Source organism: Gilbertella persicaria (genome assembly GCF_025201335.1).
Source record: "Gilbertella persicaria strain CBS 190.32 chromosome Unknown B0P05scaffold_3, whole genome shotgun sequence".
Classification (NCBI taxonomy): domain Eukaryota; kingdom Fungi; phylum Mucoromycota; class Mucoromycetes; order Mucorales; family Choanephoraceae; genus Gilbertella; species Gilbertella persicaria.
Genome location: NW_026251964.1, coordinates 136,971 through 152,888, shown reverse-complemented (window position 1 = coordinate 152,888; position 15,918 = coordinate 136,971). Strand labels below are relative to the sequence as shown.

General features: G+C 36.5%; 7 protein-coding genes across 7 annotated transcripts; 5 read left to right on the top strand and 2 right to left on the bottom strand.

Annotated features, from left to right (window-relative positions):
• The first annotated feature begins 799 nt into the window (after nucleotides 1-799).
• On the top strand, nucleotides 800-1,706 carry B0P05DRAFT_523757 (uncharacterized protein). The gene has a single exon (XM_051576106.1). It carries the CDS (start codon nucleotides 1,201-1,203, stop codon nucleotides 1,696-1,698), a length of 498 nt encoding a protein of 165 aa, XP_051438968.1. The 5' UTR covers nucleotides 800-1,200; the 3' UTR covers nucleotides 1,699-1,706.
• Nucleotides 1,707-2,064: 358 nt separating this feature from the next.
• Nucleotides 2,065-2,840, top strand: B0P05DRAFT_583141 (uncharacterized protein; the record flags this gene model as incomplete). Its single annotated transcript, XM_051582230.1, has 2 exons — nucleotides 2,065-2,391; nucleotides 2,439-2,840. The coding sequence occupies 2 exons, from the start codon at nucleotides 2,065-2,067 to the stop codon at nucleotides 2,838-2,840; spliced, it is 729 nt and encodes a 242-aa protein (XP_051438967.1).
• B0P05DRAFT_166098 (uncharacterized protein) lies at nucleotides 2,739-4,730 on the bottom strand. Its single transcript, XM_051573120.1, has 7 exons — nucleotides 4,313-4,730; nucleotides 4,025-4,267; nucleotides 3,736-3,981; nucleotides 3,592-3,689; nucleotides 3,459-3,546; nucleotides 3,123-3,413; nucleotides 2,739-3,077 (listed from the first exon to the last, which is right to left on the bottom strand). Exons 1-7 carry the CDS (start codon nucleotides 4,454-4,456, stop codon nucleotides 2,862-2,864), a joined length of 1,326 nt encoding a protein of 441 aa, XP_051438966.1. The 5' UTR covers nucleotides 4,457-4,730; the 3' UTR covers nucleotides 2,739-2,861.
• A 423-nt stretch (nucleotides 4,731-5,153) lies between these two features.
• On the bottom strand, nucleotides 5,154-5,858 carry B0P05DRAFT_166085 (uncharacterized protein). The gene is made up of 2 exons (XM_051573119.1): nucleotides 5,394-5,858; nucleotides 5,154-5,349 (listed from the first exon to the last, which is right to left on the bottom strand). Exons 1-2 carry the CDS (start codon nucleotides 5,680-5,682, stop codon nucleotides 5,264-5,266), a joined length of 375 nt encoding a protein of 124 aa, XP_051438965.1. The 5' UTR covers nucleotides 5,683-5,858; the 3' UTR covers nucleotides 5,154-5,263.
• Nucleotides 5,859-7,407: 1,549 nt separating this feature from the next.
• On the top strand, nucleotides 7,408-8,392 carry B0P05DRAFT_523745 (histidine phosphatase superfamily). Its single transcript, XM_051576105.1, has 3 exons — nucleotides 7,408-7,501; nucleotides 7,547-7,656; nucleotides 7,698-8,392. Exons 1-3 carry the CDS (start codon nucleotides 7,426-7,428, stop codon nucleotides 8,169-8,171), a joined length of 660 nt encoding a protein of 219 aa, XP_051438964.1. The 5' UTR covers nucleotides 7,408-7,425; the 3' UTR covers nucleotides 8,172-8,392.
• Nucleotides 8,393-9,201: 809 nt separating this feature from the next.
• Nucleotides 9,202-11,006, top strand: B0P05DRAFT_523741 (rab-GTPase-TBC domain-containing protein). The gene is made up of 4 exons (XM_051576104.1): nucleotides 9,202-9,534; nucleotides 9,584-9,933; nucleotides 9,977-10,369; nucleotides 10,420-11,006. The coding sequence occupies exons 1-4, from the start codon at nucleotides 9,240-9,242 to the stop codon at nucleotides 10,951-10,953; spliced, it is 1,572 nt and encodes a 523-aa protein (XP_051438963.1). The 5' UTR covers nucleotides 9,202-9,239; the 3' UTR covers nucleotides 10,954-11,006.
• Nucleotides 11,007-11,037: 31 nt separating this feature from the next.
• B0P05DRAFT_523739 (uncharacterized protein) lies at nucleotides 11,038-12,667 on the top strand. Its single transcript, XM_051576103.1, has 5 exons — nucleotides 11,038-11,245; nucleotides 11,313-11,485; nucleotides 11,538-11,967; nucleotides 12,021-12,201; nucleotides 12,246-12,667. Exons 1-5 carry the CDS (start codon nucleotides 11,171-11,173, stop codon nucleotides 12,575-12,577), a joined length of 1,191 nt encoding a protein of 396 aa, XP_051438962.1. The 5' UTR covers nucleotides 11,038-11,170; the 3' UTR covers nucleotides 12,578-12,667.
• Nucleotides 12,668-15,918: the final 3,251 nt, after the last annotated feature.

The following is a 15,918-nucleotide window of genomic DNA, read 5'->3' as shown; positions in this document are numbered from 1 at the left end:
CAGTGTTGAATCTTACAATGGGAAAATTTGTTCTTTCGCAAATGTTCTAGAGTACTTCGAGCTCGACCGAATCATTCCGTAACATGCTATACCCAAATATTGATACACAATAGCCAATGCCTATCACAATGAAGCCATTTCAGCAAGCAGCTTATTGCAGCAGATATGATGCAACATGTATTGTAAAATGTAAACGATTCATAGAGAAAAGTCTACCAGAATTTTTTTCTCTTATCGTTCATCCTATCAACTTTGGCGTTGACAAATTGAATGGTGTCCTAGAAGAAAAGATTGTTTCCTATGTATATATCACAAGAATAGACTGACTGTACTATAATAAATACTGCTTTGGCATGAACAATGTAGATAAAAACTGGCGCGTCCAAAGATCTTTGCGACCGGGACATAGACAACCCGAACGATTGTTCTTCCGAAATGAAAATAACCAGTAAATTCGAGAACTATTTGTCAGCAACGAATACAAATTGGTTTCATTTAAACAACTACGTAATTTTCCTAGTTTGATGTAACGAAATGATATTATTGTACAGCACTGGTTTATCTTTTTTCTCTTGTGACATTATTTGGATAAAAATTAAGGATTGGCGTGACAAAACATTGCTGGATTTTAATTTCATATTCATGCATTTGAAATTAAAATGGTTATCCGATAAACAATAAAAATTCAAAGAGAACCCGTATTTATAGCTTAAATTATCCATATAACAGTGTATACTTGAAGTATAAGAAATAGACAATAGACAAATCCCTCTGTTTCTTTTCGACAACGGAATGAAATGGGAAGTTTATTTTTTTCGTCGGATTTATTATAGTCCGCAAAATGAGTATTTTTCGGAAGTTGTTTTTCGATTTGTTTCTGTCATGTCTCAAGCTGTTCGTTATATGAAATGAACAAGATTGAGATTAATATAGACTGAGATAGTTCATTTGGATACTGCTGTTTGATAGATAGAAACAGCTTGCTACGCCACTGCAAACAATTATGCAAAGAAAAGAGACGATGTTTCAACTATTGGCCCTGGTTTTTCGGTTCAAAGAAAACCATTTCCGGTACTTTAATTTTCCCTAGCATTAATGGCATCAGGGCAATTTGTACTACCATCCATTCATATAAAAATGACAGCTTCCATGATTTTCAATTTCTTCATCAAAACAATCAAATCATATTTTTAATTTCCAATGTCTGCTCAAGATTTCCCTGTTCACAATTTCATTCTCCCTAACACTGATGAATTCGTTCAAGACTGGCATGTCCGTGTTACCTATGTTGCCCTTCTGACACTTTGGGTCTTTTGGGGTCTCGTCTGGGTCGCTCGTAACTTTTTAGTGGGTGACTTGTCTTCTACAACACCTGAAGCAGCCACTACTGATGCTGAGGCTTCTCACAAGAAATTCAATATGGCTAACGGTAGTTTCGCTGTCCGTGTCGACAGAGCCCATCAACTTGTCAAGGATGCTTTGTTCTCACTGCTTTGTTTACTTGTGATCAACAGCTTTGCCCGTGCTTCTACTCGTGCTGTCATGATCCTTGCTTGGTTCTTTGTTGCCTTTGCTGTCTTTTGGTTTGTAGTTGAACTTGTGGTTGATAATCGTTATGTTCGTTTATTGTACTCCATTGTTTTCTATGGTCTCGGTTTGGCCATTGGCGGTCTTGCTTACAAACAAGGCTTTTATTAGACTTACTCTTTATTATTATTATTATTATTATTATTAATAAAATCTATATCTTAATTTATATTTTCTGATTTGTAGTTGCATTTGAAATGAAATTTTCTTTTTTATAAAAAGGGTTCAACAAGTGGATGTATTTGTTATTGAACGAGAAATGCAAGTTGGTAATTTTAAGAGTAAAATGAAAAGCGAGACAAAAAAAAAAAAGTTCCATGACAGTTTTTTGACAGTAATTAGGTTTGGTATGTGCTGTAGTAGTTGATGGATCCCTTTATTTGGGTCAAAGAATGCTTGTTACTATTATAATTTTCTTCATCTTTATTCTCTTTCCCTCTCTTTTTCTTTCTTTCTCTCTCTTACTTTGCTGCCATGATGAACTACAGTCATGAATTATTTGAGCCCGAAAATCAAGACAAGTATTATCATCCAGATGGACTTGTCTATCACCATTTACAACAAACGCTTCAAGTTCAAACAGACTTAAAAAGCCAACGTTTATGCAATGATCCTTCTCAACTATTAAACGAATTTGATCCATTCTATTATACACCATCCGATCAATTCTTCAATACCCCTTTTTATTTGGACAATAATACGCCTACAACAGTCTCTTCTTTATCCAATCAAATATTCTATCCACTCCATTCATTTACAGATTTTAGTCTACCTGATTATGTACCAGAACCTCATTTAGATATGGTAAATCATTTTAGTACCCACAAAAAAAAAGAGGCTGACAACAATAGGATTTTACTTGTTTTCCACCTTTTCAAGAATATCGGAGCAATTCAACACCTATGCTATCGAATTCGTTTTCTTTCTCTTCTATATCAACAGCTTCTTCTATTCATGAAGAAAAAATCACAAAATCTTCGAAAAAAAAGAAGAAATATGTGTCAGACAATAACTTGTCTTATTACCTAGCTCAGTCTGATACAGAAGATAAAAAGATGACAAAATCATTATCCAACACACTGCTTAAAAAAGGTCGCAATGTAGATAAAGCATGTAACCACTGTAAGCGATCTCATTTACGATGTGACAATGTACGTCCTTGTCGTCGCTGTGTTGCTACAGGTAAAATAGGCTGTCAAGATGTAAAGCATAAACCTCGGGGTCGACCTAGACTTCAAAAAAGAATTTTATAAATAAAAAAAAAAAAATTAAAATTAGGGATCGTCTGTCGATTTTTCTCGAATGTCAATAGCGGAATGAGACGTAGTAGGCATAGTGGGTCGTTCTGTCTTGAAAGAAGACATGGCTTCTCTAAATCCAAAGTCCAAAGAACTGGCGGGTGATGAATTGTGTTGCTTATCAAATGCAAATAAACGAAGTGCTGTTACTGCTTGAACACTTTGTTTTTCTACAGCTAAATCTAACGATGTCTAAAAGAAATTTTCAGTGATGACTGTCTTATTAAATGTGCTTACCATATTAGCATTGTCTTTGATGTCTGCTTTGGCATGTCTTTTCAGTAAGGCCAATACCAATCGAACATTATTATTGGCAGCTGCATAATGAAGTGCTGTCCATCCTTTACCATCTTGTTGATCAATATCACTTAACCTCTGTAGCAAAAATTCAACCAAAACTTCATCTCCCTTTTCTACTGCTTTGTGTAAGGCTGTTTGTGAATCATGCTTGTAGTCCACATGAGCCCCTTGAGCCAGTCTCTTTAATGCGTTTTCTAAATCTCCTTCCACCATATTACCCCAAAATGCCTATTCTCTATGGTGAATAAACATTCGTTCAAGTGCTTGCCTTACTTTATCAAGAGCTGCTTGGTCTAATTCACTTGGTTTAACAAAAGATCGTTTGACATATTTCTCAATGATCCATAAATCTCTGTCATTTCTAAAGATATCCATCAGTCATTTATGCCCTATTCTTCTTCTTTACCTGTTGGAATCGGGGTGGATACGAAATGGTTCCATATGAGCAGGCACATTTTCTTCGTAAATGCGATTACCAACATCATTGCCTAATCTCAACATCACCTAGATATAATCTCTTAGAAAATGTTGCCGTGGATTCCATGCTTACCTCAATAGCATCTGGTTCCCATTTGTCCAACACAACCGACCTTACTTTACTTACATGCACACCCAAACTACGATGAATACCTGAGCATTCAATGCAGACAATAATGCCTAGATTGGTACAAGCCCATTCAGGATCCTTGACTTTGCAATCAGCACACTGAGCATTTCCAGGTATCATGCGTATTTTCAAGAGTGATTCTCTTTGATCTTCATTTAACTCTGTCTCTTTTTGCGACTCGAGTATGTTCTATAGACTGTATCAATAAACCCGTTGTTTCTGATTGATGTACCTTTCGAAGATGAGGTGAGTTTTGTACATAGCGGGGTGCATCATTATTTAAGGCCAATTGACTTGCTGTACGAATACTGCTGATCCATTCATTCATGTCTTGTTCATTTTCTGCTTGTAATACCAATATTCTGTTGGGTGAAATCACCTCAAAGCAAAACCGTCTATCATAACCTTCTGTCAATTTAACACTGCATACTCTCAAGTTATAAACATGGGTGCCTTCTTCTTCTTTTGAAGATATCTAGACAACGATAAGTATTCCAATGCTTCCTCGGACACACATTACCTTTCTTGTGGTACTGATCAATTCACCATCAAAAATAGAGAAATACTTTCTTGACCAACTTTGGTAGACTCTGCCATTCTTTCTTTCAAACAAATAACCTGATTTACGTGGTTTGGGTGCTGCTTCTTGTAGTGGGTATTGCATTGGATTATATTGCTCAGTAGCATTCTAACTTTGATAAATGTATAAGACTACAGAATACACTTACATTTTTACAAATCTGTTGATATTCGAGTCCTTCTTCTACTTCTTCCTCATATCGTTGTCTTGACTAGTTCAGTCATTATACATTTACATACACACATACACATACTCACGTCATGTAATAAGCCAGTTAAATCACGCATATAAGGCTCCAAATCCTTTAATATCTCATATCCTTGATGATGAAATGCAGACTCTGTATACATGTAGGCAAGTACGTTTTCCATATAATCTACTTTCTTTCTAGCCTCAATATCGTTTAACTGAGTTACGTATTCCATATACGATTTATGAAATGCTTTACGAGAATCAGCCAATTCTTTAGCAGCCTATAGTTATGCTTAGCTCAACTAGATAGGATGCAAACAACTCACTTCTTGTAATGTAGGGTCTTTGGGTTTTTTACTCATGTAACGAGATAGTGCAGTATCTACATCGTCGCTTGATTTTTCAAATCTCTTTCTTAATTCCTACAAACATGTTAATCAATGAACTTGTACAAATGTAATTTGTTACTTTAATAGGCATCACTGTGTTCTTCAGGAAGAGATCTAAAGGAGCAATAAATGTATCCACCACATGTGTATTCTAGATCCATGGTCAGTCTAGGTCCCTTTTTTTTTGTTGTTCTTGTTGTTTTTTAGCCTTACAAACATATGTCGACTTTTCTCTACTTCTTCAATGGATTTACCAAACTTTTCAAGTGCTTGAGCTACACTTTAAATGAGACAACAAACATGACACATGCTATGGCTTACCAACAATAGGATCATCTTGCGCATGAGCAAACGACATAAATTCGTGTGCAAGTTGGTTTTGTTGTTGACTATAGGCTATATAGACTGAATTAAAATCATACTAAAGTACACAGTCTTACCTATAGATAAATCAACTTGAGAACGAGTGAGTTTGATGAGTGTCTTGAGTGATTGTTCAAAGTTTTGAATCGATTCTTCATGAGACTGGATCCGTTTTCGAAAATTAGGTGAGTCTTCGAGACAACCTCGAATATCAAGTGCTGGCATCGTCTTGCGTGAAAGAAACAGGAGAAAGAAAAGCTGTCGTTGTATTTTTGAAACGCAGCAACTGATTTGATAGTGTACGTGAATAATCAATCTGGTATAATATGACTTGTTTTTTCGAGTCAAGGAATCGAATGGTACCATTGGTTTGGCTGCTTTATGAAAATCATTTTTTGACCCATGGAGGATCCACGGAGGTCTGTGAAGATGGAAAAACAAAAAACAAAACTCGATCAGAAAATTTTGGAATGACCCAATGTAGGCCTGATCCAACCAATGTGAGGAAAGATCACCTCCAAGTACTTCTGATGAAAAGAGAACGAGTTTACTAAGATGAAAGGTCGACTTGATTTGAGCATTGCCTTCAAATCTTCAATCAAAGGTCATTACACACTATAAATGGTAGAAAAAAAGCCCAATTCAGTAGATACTGGCTATTAAATGGGTACTCTTTATAATATCTTTTGATGTATAGAATACAGATGAACAAACTATATCATAATACATGATATTTCTGAGGCCCAAGAGAGTAGCTTTGGATATGGCAAATGACGAATACCATACAAAAGGAGGATTGGCTATTCAAACGCCCATCTTCTTTTTTTACCTGGACTACTAGCTGTATATGTCTGATACTGCCACTCTGTAAGCCTTGGCGGAAGACAAAATCCATGATTATGCAGCTATATGAAAAAGATTGCTATATAAAATAGTGCTATTATCACTGTATCAACTGAATACACTAGGAAGACATAAATGATTTATTTCTGTATTTGTTCATGAAGTTTTTTTTACCTCAGTTTGAATCTTTGTTTTCGTATAGCTTCACTTTTTATGATTATATTGACTAAAAAAAAATAACCCAAAAGACATGTCTCAACATAAAGAAATGTTTTGAATTACATATGTCAATATACATAGTTTATTAGAGCCTTTCTCTAGACAATAGATCATTGATTTCATTAAATTACACGGCTGTTGTGGGTAGCAAGAGCATTATCACAAGACCAGATATTAAAGCTATTAAGAGTCCACATCGACTGTTGAAAAAAACTTGTTCATTTTTCATTTTTCTTCCATTGCGAGTGAAAAGATAGCCTTTTCCCTCTTAGGGTTTGCTGCCAAAAGACGAAGGTAGTTTGAAGGCAAATTGACTTGCACCTCTACTCTTGCGTCATCTTTCAAGACAATTTCTACAGGTTGGGATGCAATTTGGGGAATGTCATTTCAGCTCTACGTCTGACAACGCATTAGAGTGTTGATTGTTGGTAACTTTATCCTTAGACGATTTCTGAATGCCTTTTCTGCCACAATCAAGATTAATTTGAAAACATATGAAATCTTCTTCATCATTCTCTCTGATGTCATATCATTATCTCCATCCATAACCGTATGCATAATCATTGTCTTGATATTCTTGAACGGATAGAATGGGTCGATGAAATAATTCTATTCAGAACTACTATTGAATACATTTCCGTTCATAGCACCCTCTTCTTGTTGGTCTTCTTCAGAAGTTGGGTCTGTTGCATTGTTGCATCTAATCTCTTTCTTATCGTGTAATAACAGAATGCATTCTGTTGCCATGTCCTATTGCATTCCCAAAAATTCAGGATCTTAAATGCTCATTGTCAATTAGGCCTCTCTGTATCTTGTGTTGCCTTGAGATATCGCTTCAGACTACTACAAAGCCAACGTGAATTTTCGTCACTTTTAACTTTGGTATAAACAGAAAGCAATTCAACACGATTGCTTTTGCTTTCAAACACAGACATGCATCCCCTTTCTTTTGTCCAAAAAAGGAATCTTGCTTGTTCGTTGCACAGAAATGTCGGAATTTCATGGTCATTTACAAAGGGCTAATATGGGTTCTTTTTTTTTTTTGTTATGAATCTAGAGATCACACTTGTTCGGCATGGAAATACAGATGCCAACAACGAGCGCTGGCTACAAGGACATGTTGGTAACTCGATTTTAACATGGCTCTTTATGTGTTGATATTTGCTAGATACTGAATTAAACAAAAATGGCTTGCGTCAAGCAGAAAGCTGTGGCAAACGGTTAGCACAAGCGAGCTATGACCATGTTTACTGCAGTGATTTAACCCGTTGTGAACAGGTAAAAAAAAAAGGCAACATGCTGCTTATAGAACAAAGTAGACTGCTGCAGCCATTATGACATATCATCCTCATGCATCGATTGAATATTCCCCTTCACTCCGAGAAAGAGATTTCGGTACTCTAGTGCGTCAACATGTAAGCTACCTTACATCAGAATCCAGTCAACAAGGTATATCTATAGACCAATTGATAACGAACCATGAAGGAGAAAGCCTTCAAATATTTAGAGAACGTGTGATTCATGCATTTGAGTCTATTGTTCAAGACGCCATTCAAAAACAGTACAAGTCTGTGCTAATCGTCACACACGGAGGACCACTTAAACAACTGACCTCATATTGGACTCATCAAGCAGGTCTCAAGGCAAAAGGCACCCTTCGAATAGCCCTTGTGGCTCAGGGCAATACAGCCATCACTCGTATTGATTGGACAAACAAATGTATTCTGGAATTCAACTGTACTCAACATCTTAAACATCAAGCTGGATCTTCTTCTCCTCCTCCAGCTGTCTAATAAAAAAAAATTGCCTTACACGAGTCCTTTTAAAAGGGAGGGGTCTTAGCTCCGAGATAAATCTTACCATTGTTGAAATAGGATGGTTTGCATGTGAAATAGACATTTGTAAGCGAATTTGTTATCCTTGTTTGTATTTGTAGTCCATTCATGCTTACCTTGCTATACAAGGGATAGGGGCCTTAGTTTGATTGTCTTCAAAAAATCGTCTATATATATGTGTGTGCATTTGTGGGTGCAAGTTAATTACAGCATTGCATCTATTCTCGGCCCAACTTGATTTACTCATGCCAAGTGAAGAAATCATGTTTGGTCACTATAAGGGAAACCAAAAGATTGAAGGAGTCAAGCATCATAAACACAACTCATTCTCCTGTGGTTTTAGAAAGTAGCCTATATCAGGTAAATTGGCCCCTACAATAATTCTAAAGAGTTGCCCAAAAAGATGTGTTGTTTATAACCATCAGAGCGCGCCATTCAACGAACCCGAATCAATGGCTTACATGTATCACCCTTTATTTGGTGACAGATACACAAATAATAAAGCATAAAATAACGTTTATATTGATTTTCTTTACACCTGAAACTATTCTTGACACCCTACAAATAATGAATGACCTTGGCGCGCTAAACAACCCCCCTCTCCTCCCTTTTTTTTTTTGCTTTTCTTTTACTTCAAGACATGAGTTGACACCCCGCCTAGTAAGAACTATTTTACGTTTCCGCCAACAAAAACAGTGGGTCATCACGAGTGTTTTCTATAACCAGAAGGTTGTATAAAACGCAGCTTTGATTTCCATGATTGGATTTTACACACGCATAAGTCTTTTAGCATATCAGGAGGATAGTAGAGCCACTATATTTTGTATCAGAAAGATAGGAGAATCATGACTATAAGCTCAATAAACGCATATTATATATGAATTTTATACTCTTTGATGACTATTTATGTAAGGGGAAAAATAGATTTTATACAGAAAGCGCCCCGCTTTTTTTTTTGATATAAATAAATCAATTAAAAAAAATATTGCTTTTCTATTTCTTTCTTTCTTTCTTTTCTTCACATTTATGACAGCCACTACTACGTCCAGCACAGACTATCTTCTTCAAGAAAAACAAGTCATTGTCGAGCCATTTGTAAATAAACATCATTTATCGCCTACAAACGATGATACCGATATCATTAATAAAATACCAGCATTTTCAGACGATGACAGTGCATGTTCTTATGATTCACTAGAAGAAGACGATTCCAAGCTAATGACACCGCCTTTAAGTACATCACAACATGTTACACAACATCAATTAAAAGAACAAGAACTGATACAGCAAACCCATACAGTCTTACACGAAACAGATTGGGGTAAGTTTCTCTATAGATAAATTGCGAATACTTAGGATTGAAACTTTAGAGTTCTGGTCTAAAGTGGTTGCAGATCACCATCAGTTTACAGCATTAGAAATAAAGCAATTATCGTTTCAAATTCAGCACGGTATTCCCTCTGCATTAAGAGGCACTGTTTGGCCTATTTTAGCCAAAATGACAGATATTGAACAATACATCGAGCTATTAAAGCAAGAATCTGTATATGAAAAAGCCATTACAAGAGATCTGCATCGCACATTTCCACATCACCCTTTCTTTCAATCCAGCGTAGGACAAGAAGCTTTGTTTAACGTTGTAAAAGCTTATTCGAATTATGATCCTGAAGTCGGCTATTGTCAAGGCATTGCTTTTGTTGCTGGACCATTGCTTTTACATGTATGAACAAGCATTGTTTTACTGTAAGACTAATTCTTACTAGATGCCAGAAGAGGAAGCATTTTCTATTCTTGTTCAATTGATGCAGCGATATGAATTACGAGGCCATTATACACCTCAATTGGATCTATTACGACAGCGTTTGTTTCAATTTGATGGTCTCTTGTTGGACCATTTACCTCATGTACACAGGCACTTTAATGAACAAGGCGTACGATCCAACATGTATGCCTCTCAATGGTTCTTGACCTTGTACGCCTATAAATTCCCATTGGATGTTGTCTATCGTATCTATGACACATTATTTACAGAAGGTGTTGACTGCTTATTCCGTATCGGATTAGCATTGTTAGCCAAGAATCAATCCATGCTGTTATCATTGGAATTTGAAGCATTAGTCACTTACCTGAAAGATGATATGCTCACCATTTATAAAGTAAAAAAAAAAACATGTTTTTCTTATAGTAAAACTAACTTTCTTTCTAGGACAATATCACGGATTTACTAAGTGAATCATTTCAAATACAAATCTCTAAAAAGAGACTAGATCGACTGGCCAAAGAGCATCAAATCGAAACCATCAAGGCAGACACAGAAGCCAGTGTGATTGAATCATTGCGGAAAAAGAACCGCTTGTTATCAGAACAATTCAAGTCACTCGAAAATGAAAATAAACAGGTCAAAGAAGAACATGCGCGGGTCGCAGAACAATTGGTTCAGAAAAAGCAAGAATTAGCGCGCATTTATGATGAAAATGACGCACTCAAGCAAAAGACAATTGAACTTCGTAAAGTCATTCAAGTCCTACCGAGTCAAATTGAAGATCAAGTTCAATCAGATATGGAAAAACTCTGCTTAAAGAATCAAACCCTGAATCAGAAAAATGCTCAATTGCAAGATCAATTGGCTGATCTTGAGTCCCTAGTGATTGAAATGAAATTAAAGTATGCTCAAAGTGAAAGTGATCGATATACATTGAATCAAAAGCTATCTGACTTGAAAAAATGTATGAATATGTAAATCTATGCAAAAAAATAAAAATAAAATAGTATGACAATATGGCAGTCCCAAACCGTTATGTACTTCTTTTCCACCGAGTCAATTAGATAACCTATAAAAACTTGTTTAAAAAAAAAATAGATGGCTATGAAAAATATATATATATATTTTATCTTCTTTTTTTCGTTTCTTTTTCTTCTTTTTTTTACTCACTTTTTTTCCTCTCTTTCAACTTATCATGCTTCTTACCAAGGCACCTCGTTCCTCTTTGATCAACATTATCACAAAGCGTTTTTACGCTGCCACCAATGAGGTACGAGAATAGAATCGCCGCTTTATTTAAAGCCTGGGAAAAATCATGTTGATGATTTTCTTTATAGCCTATCAAAAAGACTGCTTTATATGATTTCCATATCAACCATGGTGGTAAGATGGTTCCATTTGCTGGCTACTCTATGCCTGTACAATACAGTAATATGGGTATGCTGGCTTCTCATCTTCATACCCGTGAAAAAGCTTCTATCTTTGATGTCTCTCATATGCTTCAAACACGGTAAGTCATAGTAAAAGAAAAAGAAAATGGGATTGTTGACCTCTATCCTTAGCCTTACTGGTAAAGACCGTAAGAAGTTCTTTGAGACCTTGGTTGTGGCTGATTTAGAAAACTTACCTGTGGGACAAGGTACTTTATCTGTTTTTACGAATGAACAAGGTGGTATCATTGATGATACTATTATTATGCAACAACAAGACAGCCTGTATGTTGTCTCAAATGCTGGCTGTGCTGATAAGGATTTGGCTCATATTCGCAAACATCTTACTGAATTCCAAAACAAGGGTGGAGATGTTGATTTCAATGTCATTACAGATCATTCATTGATTGCTATCCAAGGTCCTAAAGCTGCTGCTGCTCTTGAAGGTTTGGTTGGTAAAAGCTTGAATGATTTCAGCTTCATGCATGGCAGACATATGGATGTTGCTGGTACACCTTGTCATGTAGCTCGTTCCGGATACACTGGTGAAGACGGTTTTGAGGTAAGTGGAGAATACAACAAGGTGAGAGCATAACTTATAGCTATGTGTCTTAGCTTTCCGTGCCTACCGAAGAAATTATCCATGTGACAGAGAAATTATTGGCTCATCCTGATGTTGAGTTAGCAGGTCTTGGTGCCCGTGATTCTCTCCGTCTTGAAGCTGGTCTTTGTCTCTACGGTAATGATATTGATGATACTACTACACCTGTTGAAGCTGGTTTAACATGGACTATTCGTAAGTCATTGTATTTAGCGTATGTTGTTTAATTCGATCCATAGCTAAATCTCGTCGTGAGACCGGTGGTTTCTTGGGTGCTGAACACATCTTACCTCAAATCAAGGGGGGCGTCTCTCGTCGTCGTGTAGGTCTTATTATCGAAGGCGCTCCTGCTCGTCAAGGTGCTGAAGTCTTGAACAAGGAAGGACAAGCGATTGGTGCTGTGACATCAGGTTGTCCTTCTCCTGTTTTGAAGAAGAACATTGCTATCGCCTATGTCAAAAACGGCTCGCACAAAAAGGGCACTGAACTCAGTGTCAAAGTGAGAAACAAAGTCCAAAATGCTGTTGTTACCAAAATGCCTTTTGTTGAATCCAATTATCACAAAAACTAATATACTCAATTATTTATTTACAGTGACACTTGTTTGAAAATAGATGAAGACAATAAAAAAAAAGAGTCCACTTTGAGAGGTTATTGTGTCGCTTTGAAAAATGTTATTATAAGATTTCATTAGTGAAACAAGGCTTAAAGTTCAACATAAAAGCTCTTTGAAATGATCCAAGCGGACTAAAATGCTAACTTGCATTGGCTAACTCAAATGGAGAGCGACATAAATTAAAACAAAAAAAAGCTTTACTTTGTCGTAAGATTAAGAGAGCAAACAAAAGACAGAAACTACAGTTGCTACACAAAAAACACAGGTACGTCAGTTGAGAAAAACCTCAAACTAAACGCGTCCACTTTTAGCAACTTCGCTAATAAATCAAGAAAACTGGTTCATCTTTGCCGGGAGCAGCACCAGGTCCAAAGTCCAAAATAACTAAGGGTTTTGCTCTTTTGAAGTTGACAATCTTGAAGGATCCATTCCTCACCGTTGACGAGTTAAAAATGAAAAGACTCAAGAAGTCGAGGTTAATCGCCCAACTGTTATTCATTATTTGGACCAGACGGGTTTCCATTCTTACTACACTGCTCAGAAGCCAGCTTTAAGTGAGAAGAATAAGAAGACTCGCCTGCAATGGACTAAGGATCACGTCAATTGGACTGAAGACCAGTGGAGAAGCGTGATTTAGTCGGATGAATCTCGCTACTCTGTAAAAGGCAATGATGTGGCATCTGATTGCTTAGAAAGATTGGTGAGAGGTATAAGGATACCAATATTATCCCTACTACCAAATGAGGTAAGGGTAGTGTGATGATTTGGGGTTATTTTTGGTTTAGTGGTGTTGGCCCTATCGACCAAGACAAATACATTGAGACTTTGGCAGAGGAGTTTCAGCCCTGGTACTTGTAATTGATGGCCAAGTATGACAAGCTGTTTCCACTTCAAGAAGATGACGCTGCCTGCCATACAGGTGCCAAGTCAAGACATTGAAAGGAGGCCCATCATATGAAGGGCCTTGAGTACTGGCCAGCTCAAAATCCTGATTTGAACCCTATCAAGCACTTGTGGTAGGCTCTCGAGAAGCAGCTAGAAAGCAGAAGGGCTGGCATCAACAACACTGCCGAACTGAAGGTAGTGCTTGTTGATGAATGGAAGACGATCAGCCTTGATCTTGCTGAACGTTTGGTGTCCAGCATGAAAGACAGATACCAAGCTGTCATTGAAGTTCATGATGGCACCACCAAATATTAATAAATTCTTTTTAAATTAGACATGTTAAGCTAACAGATGCTTTAATATTAAACCTGCAAGTGCTTTATTGAACGAGAGACAGTTTCTTCTACTTTCATCATTTTTATCACAGGGCGTATAGTATGATTGAGTAAAAATTCACTTAACGGAGTTGTATCAATCATAAAACCCAATTCAATGCTTTTTCAATGCAGTTGTCATCTGTCAAATGTACTTCAGATCCTGTGTTTATTCAATAAACAAAACCTAAATCGCTGAATTTATATGCACCGACAATTCAACTGTTTGTGGGATTCCTTCCATAACCAACTCTTGTTGTCTCGAGATGATTCTCCTCTGAGCAATCCCGTCACATACTACAAAGCCCTCCATGCTCAAATCAATTGATAGAATATTGCCTCAGATCAGCGCTTCCAATCAAATTTTAGGCTGCGTGGAGACTTGCTCTGACAATCGTCATCCTTAAGGATTCGTCATTAAAAGCGGTTATCAACGAAACTTATGACAAATGCACAATGGATGTATAGAAAATAACAAGGACCACTTTAAGGTGCTACTGATATGTTTTTTCAGTATGAGAACTGCCCTCACTGTAGCAGGGTCTTCTAGGTCTAAAAAATTTAAGAGAAAAAAAATGCATTTCTGTGTTGTAGGTAAAGAAGATGAAGAGCTGGCCATTTGAAAACTTAAGAAAGACGATGTTCAAAAAGAAGCGTCATGAGCTCAAGAAGCCAAGTTGCTGAGATCAAACCAATATTTATTGAAAATCAAAAAAAAAAACGACACACTCTTTGCTTCAAATAGCAATCATTTCACATCAGCATATTGATTTTAAGAGAGTCGTAACTGCAAGCATTTTATAGAAAAAAAGAAAAGAAAGTTTATTTCAGTCGCTCTTAGTGGCAAGGTGCTATTGGGCTCGTACAGCTTGAGATAAGCATATTTTTTTCTATAAAATAAGATGTATGAATTCTATTGATGCATTAATTTGACCAATGTTCCATTAAAAGAACAAACAATTACACAGGGTTACATAATCATATAAAGAGGTGGGGTATAGAGTATGTTTCGGCATAGTAGAGCTTGCTGAATGCCTAAAACAGTGTTATCGACATCCATGGTACCTTTGGAGTTGAGATGGACCAGAAAAAGCGACTTGTAAAATTTGACCTAAAATCTCCTAGAACCCAAGGGTACTACTCAGGAAAATAGGTCATTCGGCAACTTTTGATTTTCTTTTGGATGCTACAAGATGAAAAATAAGGCTAAAAATGAACTTAAATTCTCAAAATGAGCACCAGACGCTTTAGCTTTTTAGCAAAATGTTTGCTTGTCAATTGTACTATGAGAATGGTATACTATGAGCGAAAAACCTCTAGAATATGTTTGCCTATTTTCTCAGTAGTCTATCACTAGACTTTCTGTATTCTTTACATCAATAGACTTTTAAAGTAACAACCTACAGCTTTTATTAATACACTAAAGCCGAATAACTACGTCTTCAAGCAGTTTTTAGCAAAAGGTCGATTTTTGATGTGGCTGTTCAAGAATTGAAAGATAGATTTTTCAGTGTTCAATATCCGCTATATGGCCATTTCGGGTGCTTGCATAATACCTTGATGTTATTAAAGATGCACAGAGTCAAAAAAGACTAGAGGTAAGTGCACTTATAAAAGCTGCACATAGAATAAAATTCAATCATACACAGAAACATTAGTAATTTTGCTATTCGGACATAAGAAATCAGCTCAAAGCATCAAAGTCTTTGACAAATTTAGCATGTAAGTTAGGTGCTTTTATTAACTGGAGGTTATTTTAAGGCGTTTTTAAGACAAGCAACTACAGTTTTAGGAATTTTAGCGATCAAATGGAATCATTGAGTTCACTTCTATGCCGTGTTTTGTTTTAAGATAAGCATCGTAGCTTGGTATGCGTAAATAGGTTTTTTCACATGATTTGCAGTAGTTGTTAGGATCATTCGGGTCAGGCCGAATGCTTCAAATATCTTTTTTGTATATATGCGATGAATTTTAATAAGATGGCATTTGAAAGATGGAATTTGAAAAATGGCTTAAGGGAAAGTTTTTTTGTATGCT

Excerpts from the sequence above, each read along its gene's own strand:
- B0P05DRAFT_523757 (XM_051576106.1), top strand. The coding sequence starts at position 1,201 with ATGTCTGCTCAAGATTTCCCTGTTCACAATTTCATTCTCCCTAACACT.
- B0P05DRAFT_166098 (XM_051573120.1), bottom strand. The coding sequence starts at position 4,456 with ATGCAATACCCACTACAAGAAGCAGCACCCAAACCACGTAAATCAGGT. Across the intron at positions 3,547-3,591 it reads ATCCACCCCGATTCCAACAG|AAATGACAGAGATTTATGGA; the intron begins GTAAAGAAGAAG and ends GGATATCTTTAG. Across the intron at positions 3,078-3,122 it reads TCAAAGACAATGCTAATATG|ACATCGTTAGATTTAGCTGT; the intron begins GTAAGCACATTT and ends AATTTCTTTTAG.
- B0P05DRAFT_166085 (XM_051573119.1), bottom strand. The coding sequence starts at position 5,682 with ATGGTACCATTCGATTCCTTGACTCGAAAAAACAAGTCATATTATACC. Across the intron at positions 5,350-5,393 it reads TCAAGTTGATTTATCTATAG|CCTATAGTCAACAACAAAAC; the intron begins GTAAGACTGTGT and ends CAGTCTATATAG.
- B0P05DRAFT_523745 (XM_051576105.1), top strand. The coding sequence starts at position 7,426 with ATGAATCTAGAGATCACACTTGTTCGGCATGGAAATACAGATGCCAAC. Across the intron at positions 7,502-7,546 it reads CTGGCTACAAGGACATGTTG|ATACTGAATTAAACAAAAAT; the intron begins GTAACTCGATTT and ends GATATTTGCTAG. Across the intron at positions 7,657-7,697 it reads ATTTAACCCGTTGTGAACAG|ACTGCTGCAGCCATTATGAC; the intron begins GTAAAAAAAAAA and ends AGAACAAAGTAG.
- B0P05DRAFT_523741 (XM_051576104.1), top strand. The coding sequence starts at position 9,240 with ATGACAGCCACTACTACGTCCAGCACAGACTATCTTCTTCAAGAAAAA. Across the intron at positions 9,934-9,976 it reads CTGGACCATTGCTTTTACAT|ATGCCAGAAGAGGAAGCATT; the intron begins GTATGAACAAGC and ends AATTCTTACTAG. Across the intron at positions 10,370-10,419 it reads ATATGCTCACCATTTATAAA|GACAATATCACGGATTTACT; the intron begins GTAAAAAAAAAA and ends CTTTCTTTCTAG.
- B0P05DRAFT_523739 (XM_051576103.1), top strand. The coding sequence starts at position 11,171 with ATGCTTCTTACCAAGGCACCTCGTTCCTCTTTGATCAACATTATCACA. Across the intron at positions 11,968-12,020 it reads CTGGTGAAGACGGTTTTGAG|CTTTCCGTGCCTACCGAAGA; the intron begins GTAAGTGGAGAA and ends TATGTGTCTTAG. Across the intron at positions 12,202-12,245 it reads TGGTTTAACATGGACTATTC|CTAAATCTCGTCGTGAGACC; the intron begins GTAAGTCATTGT and ends TTCGATCCATAG.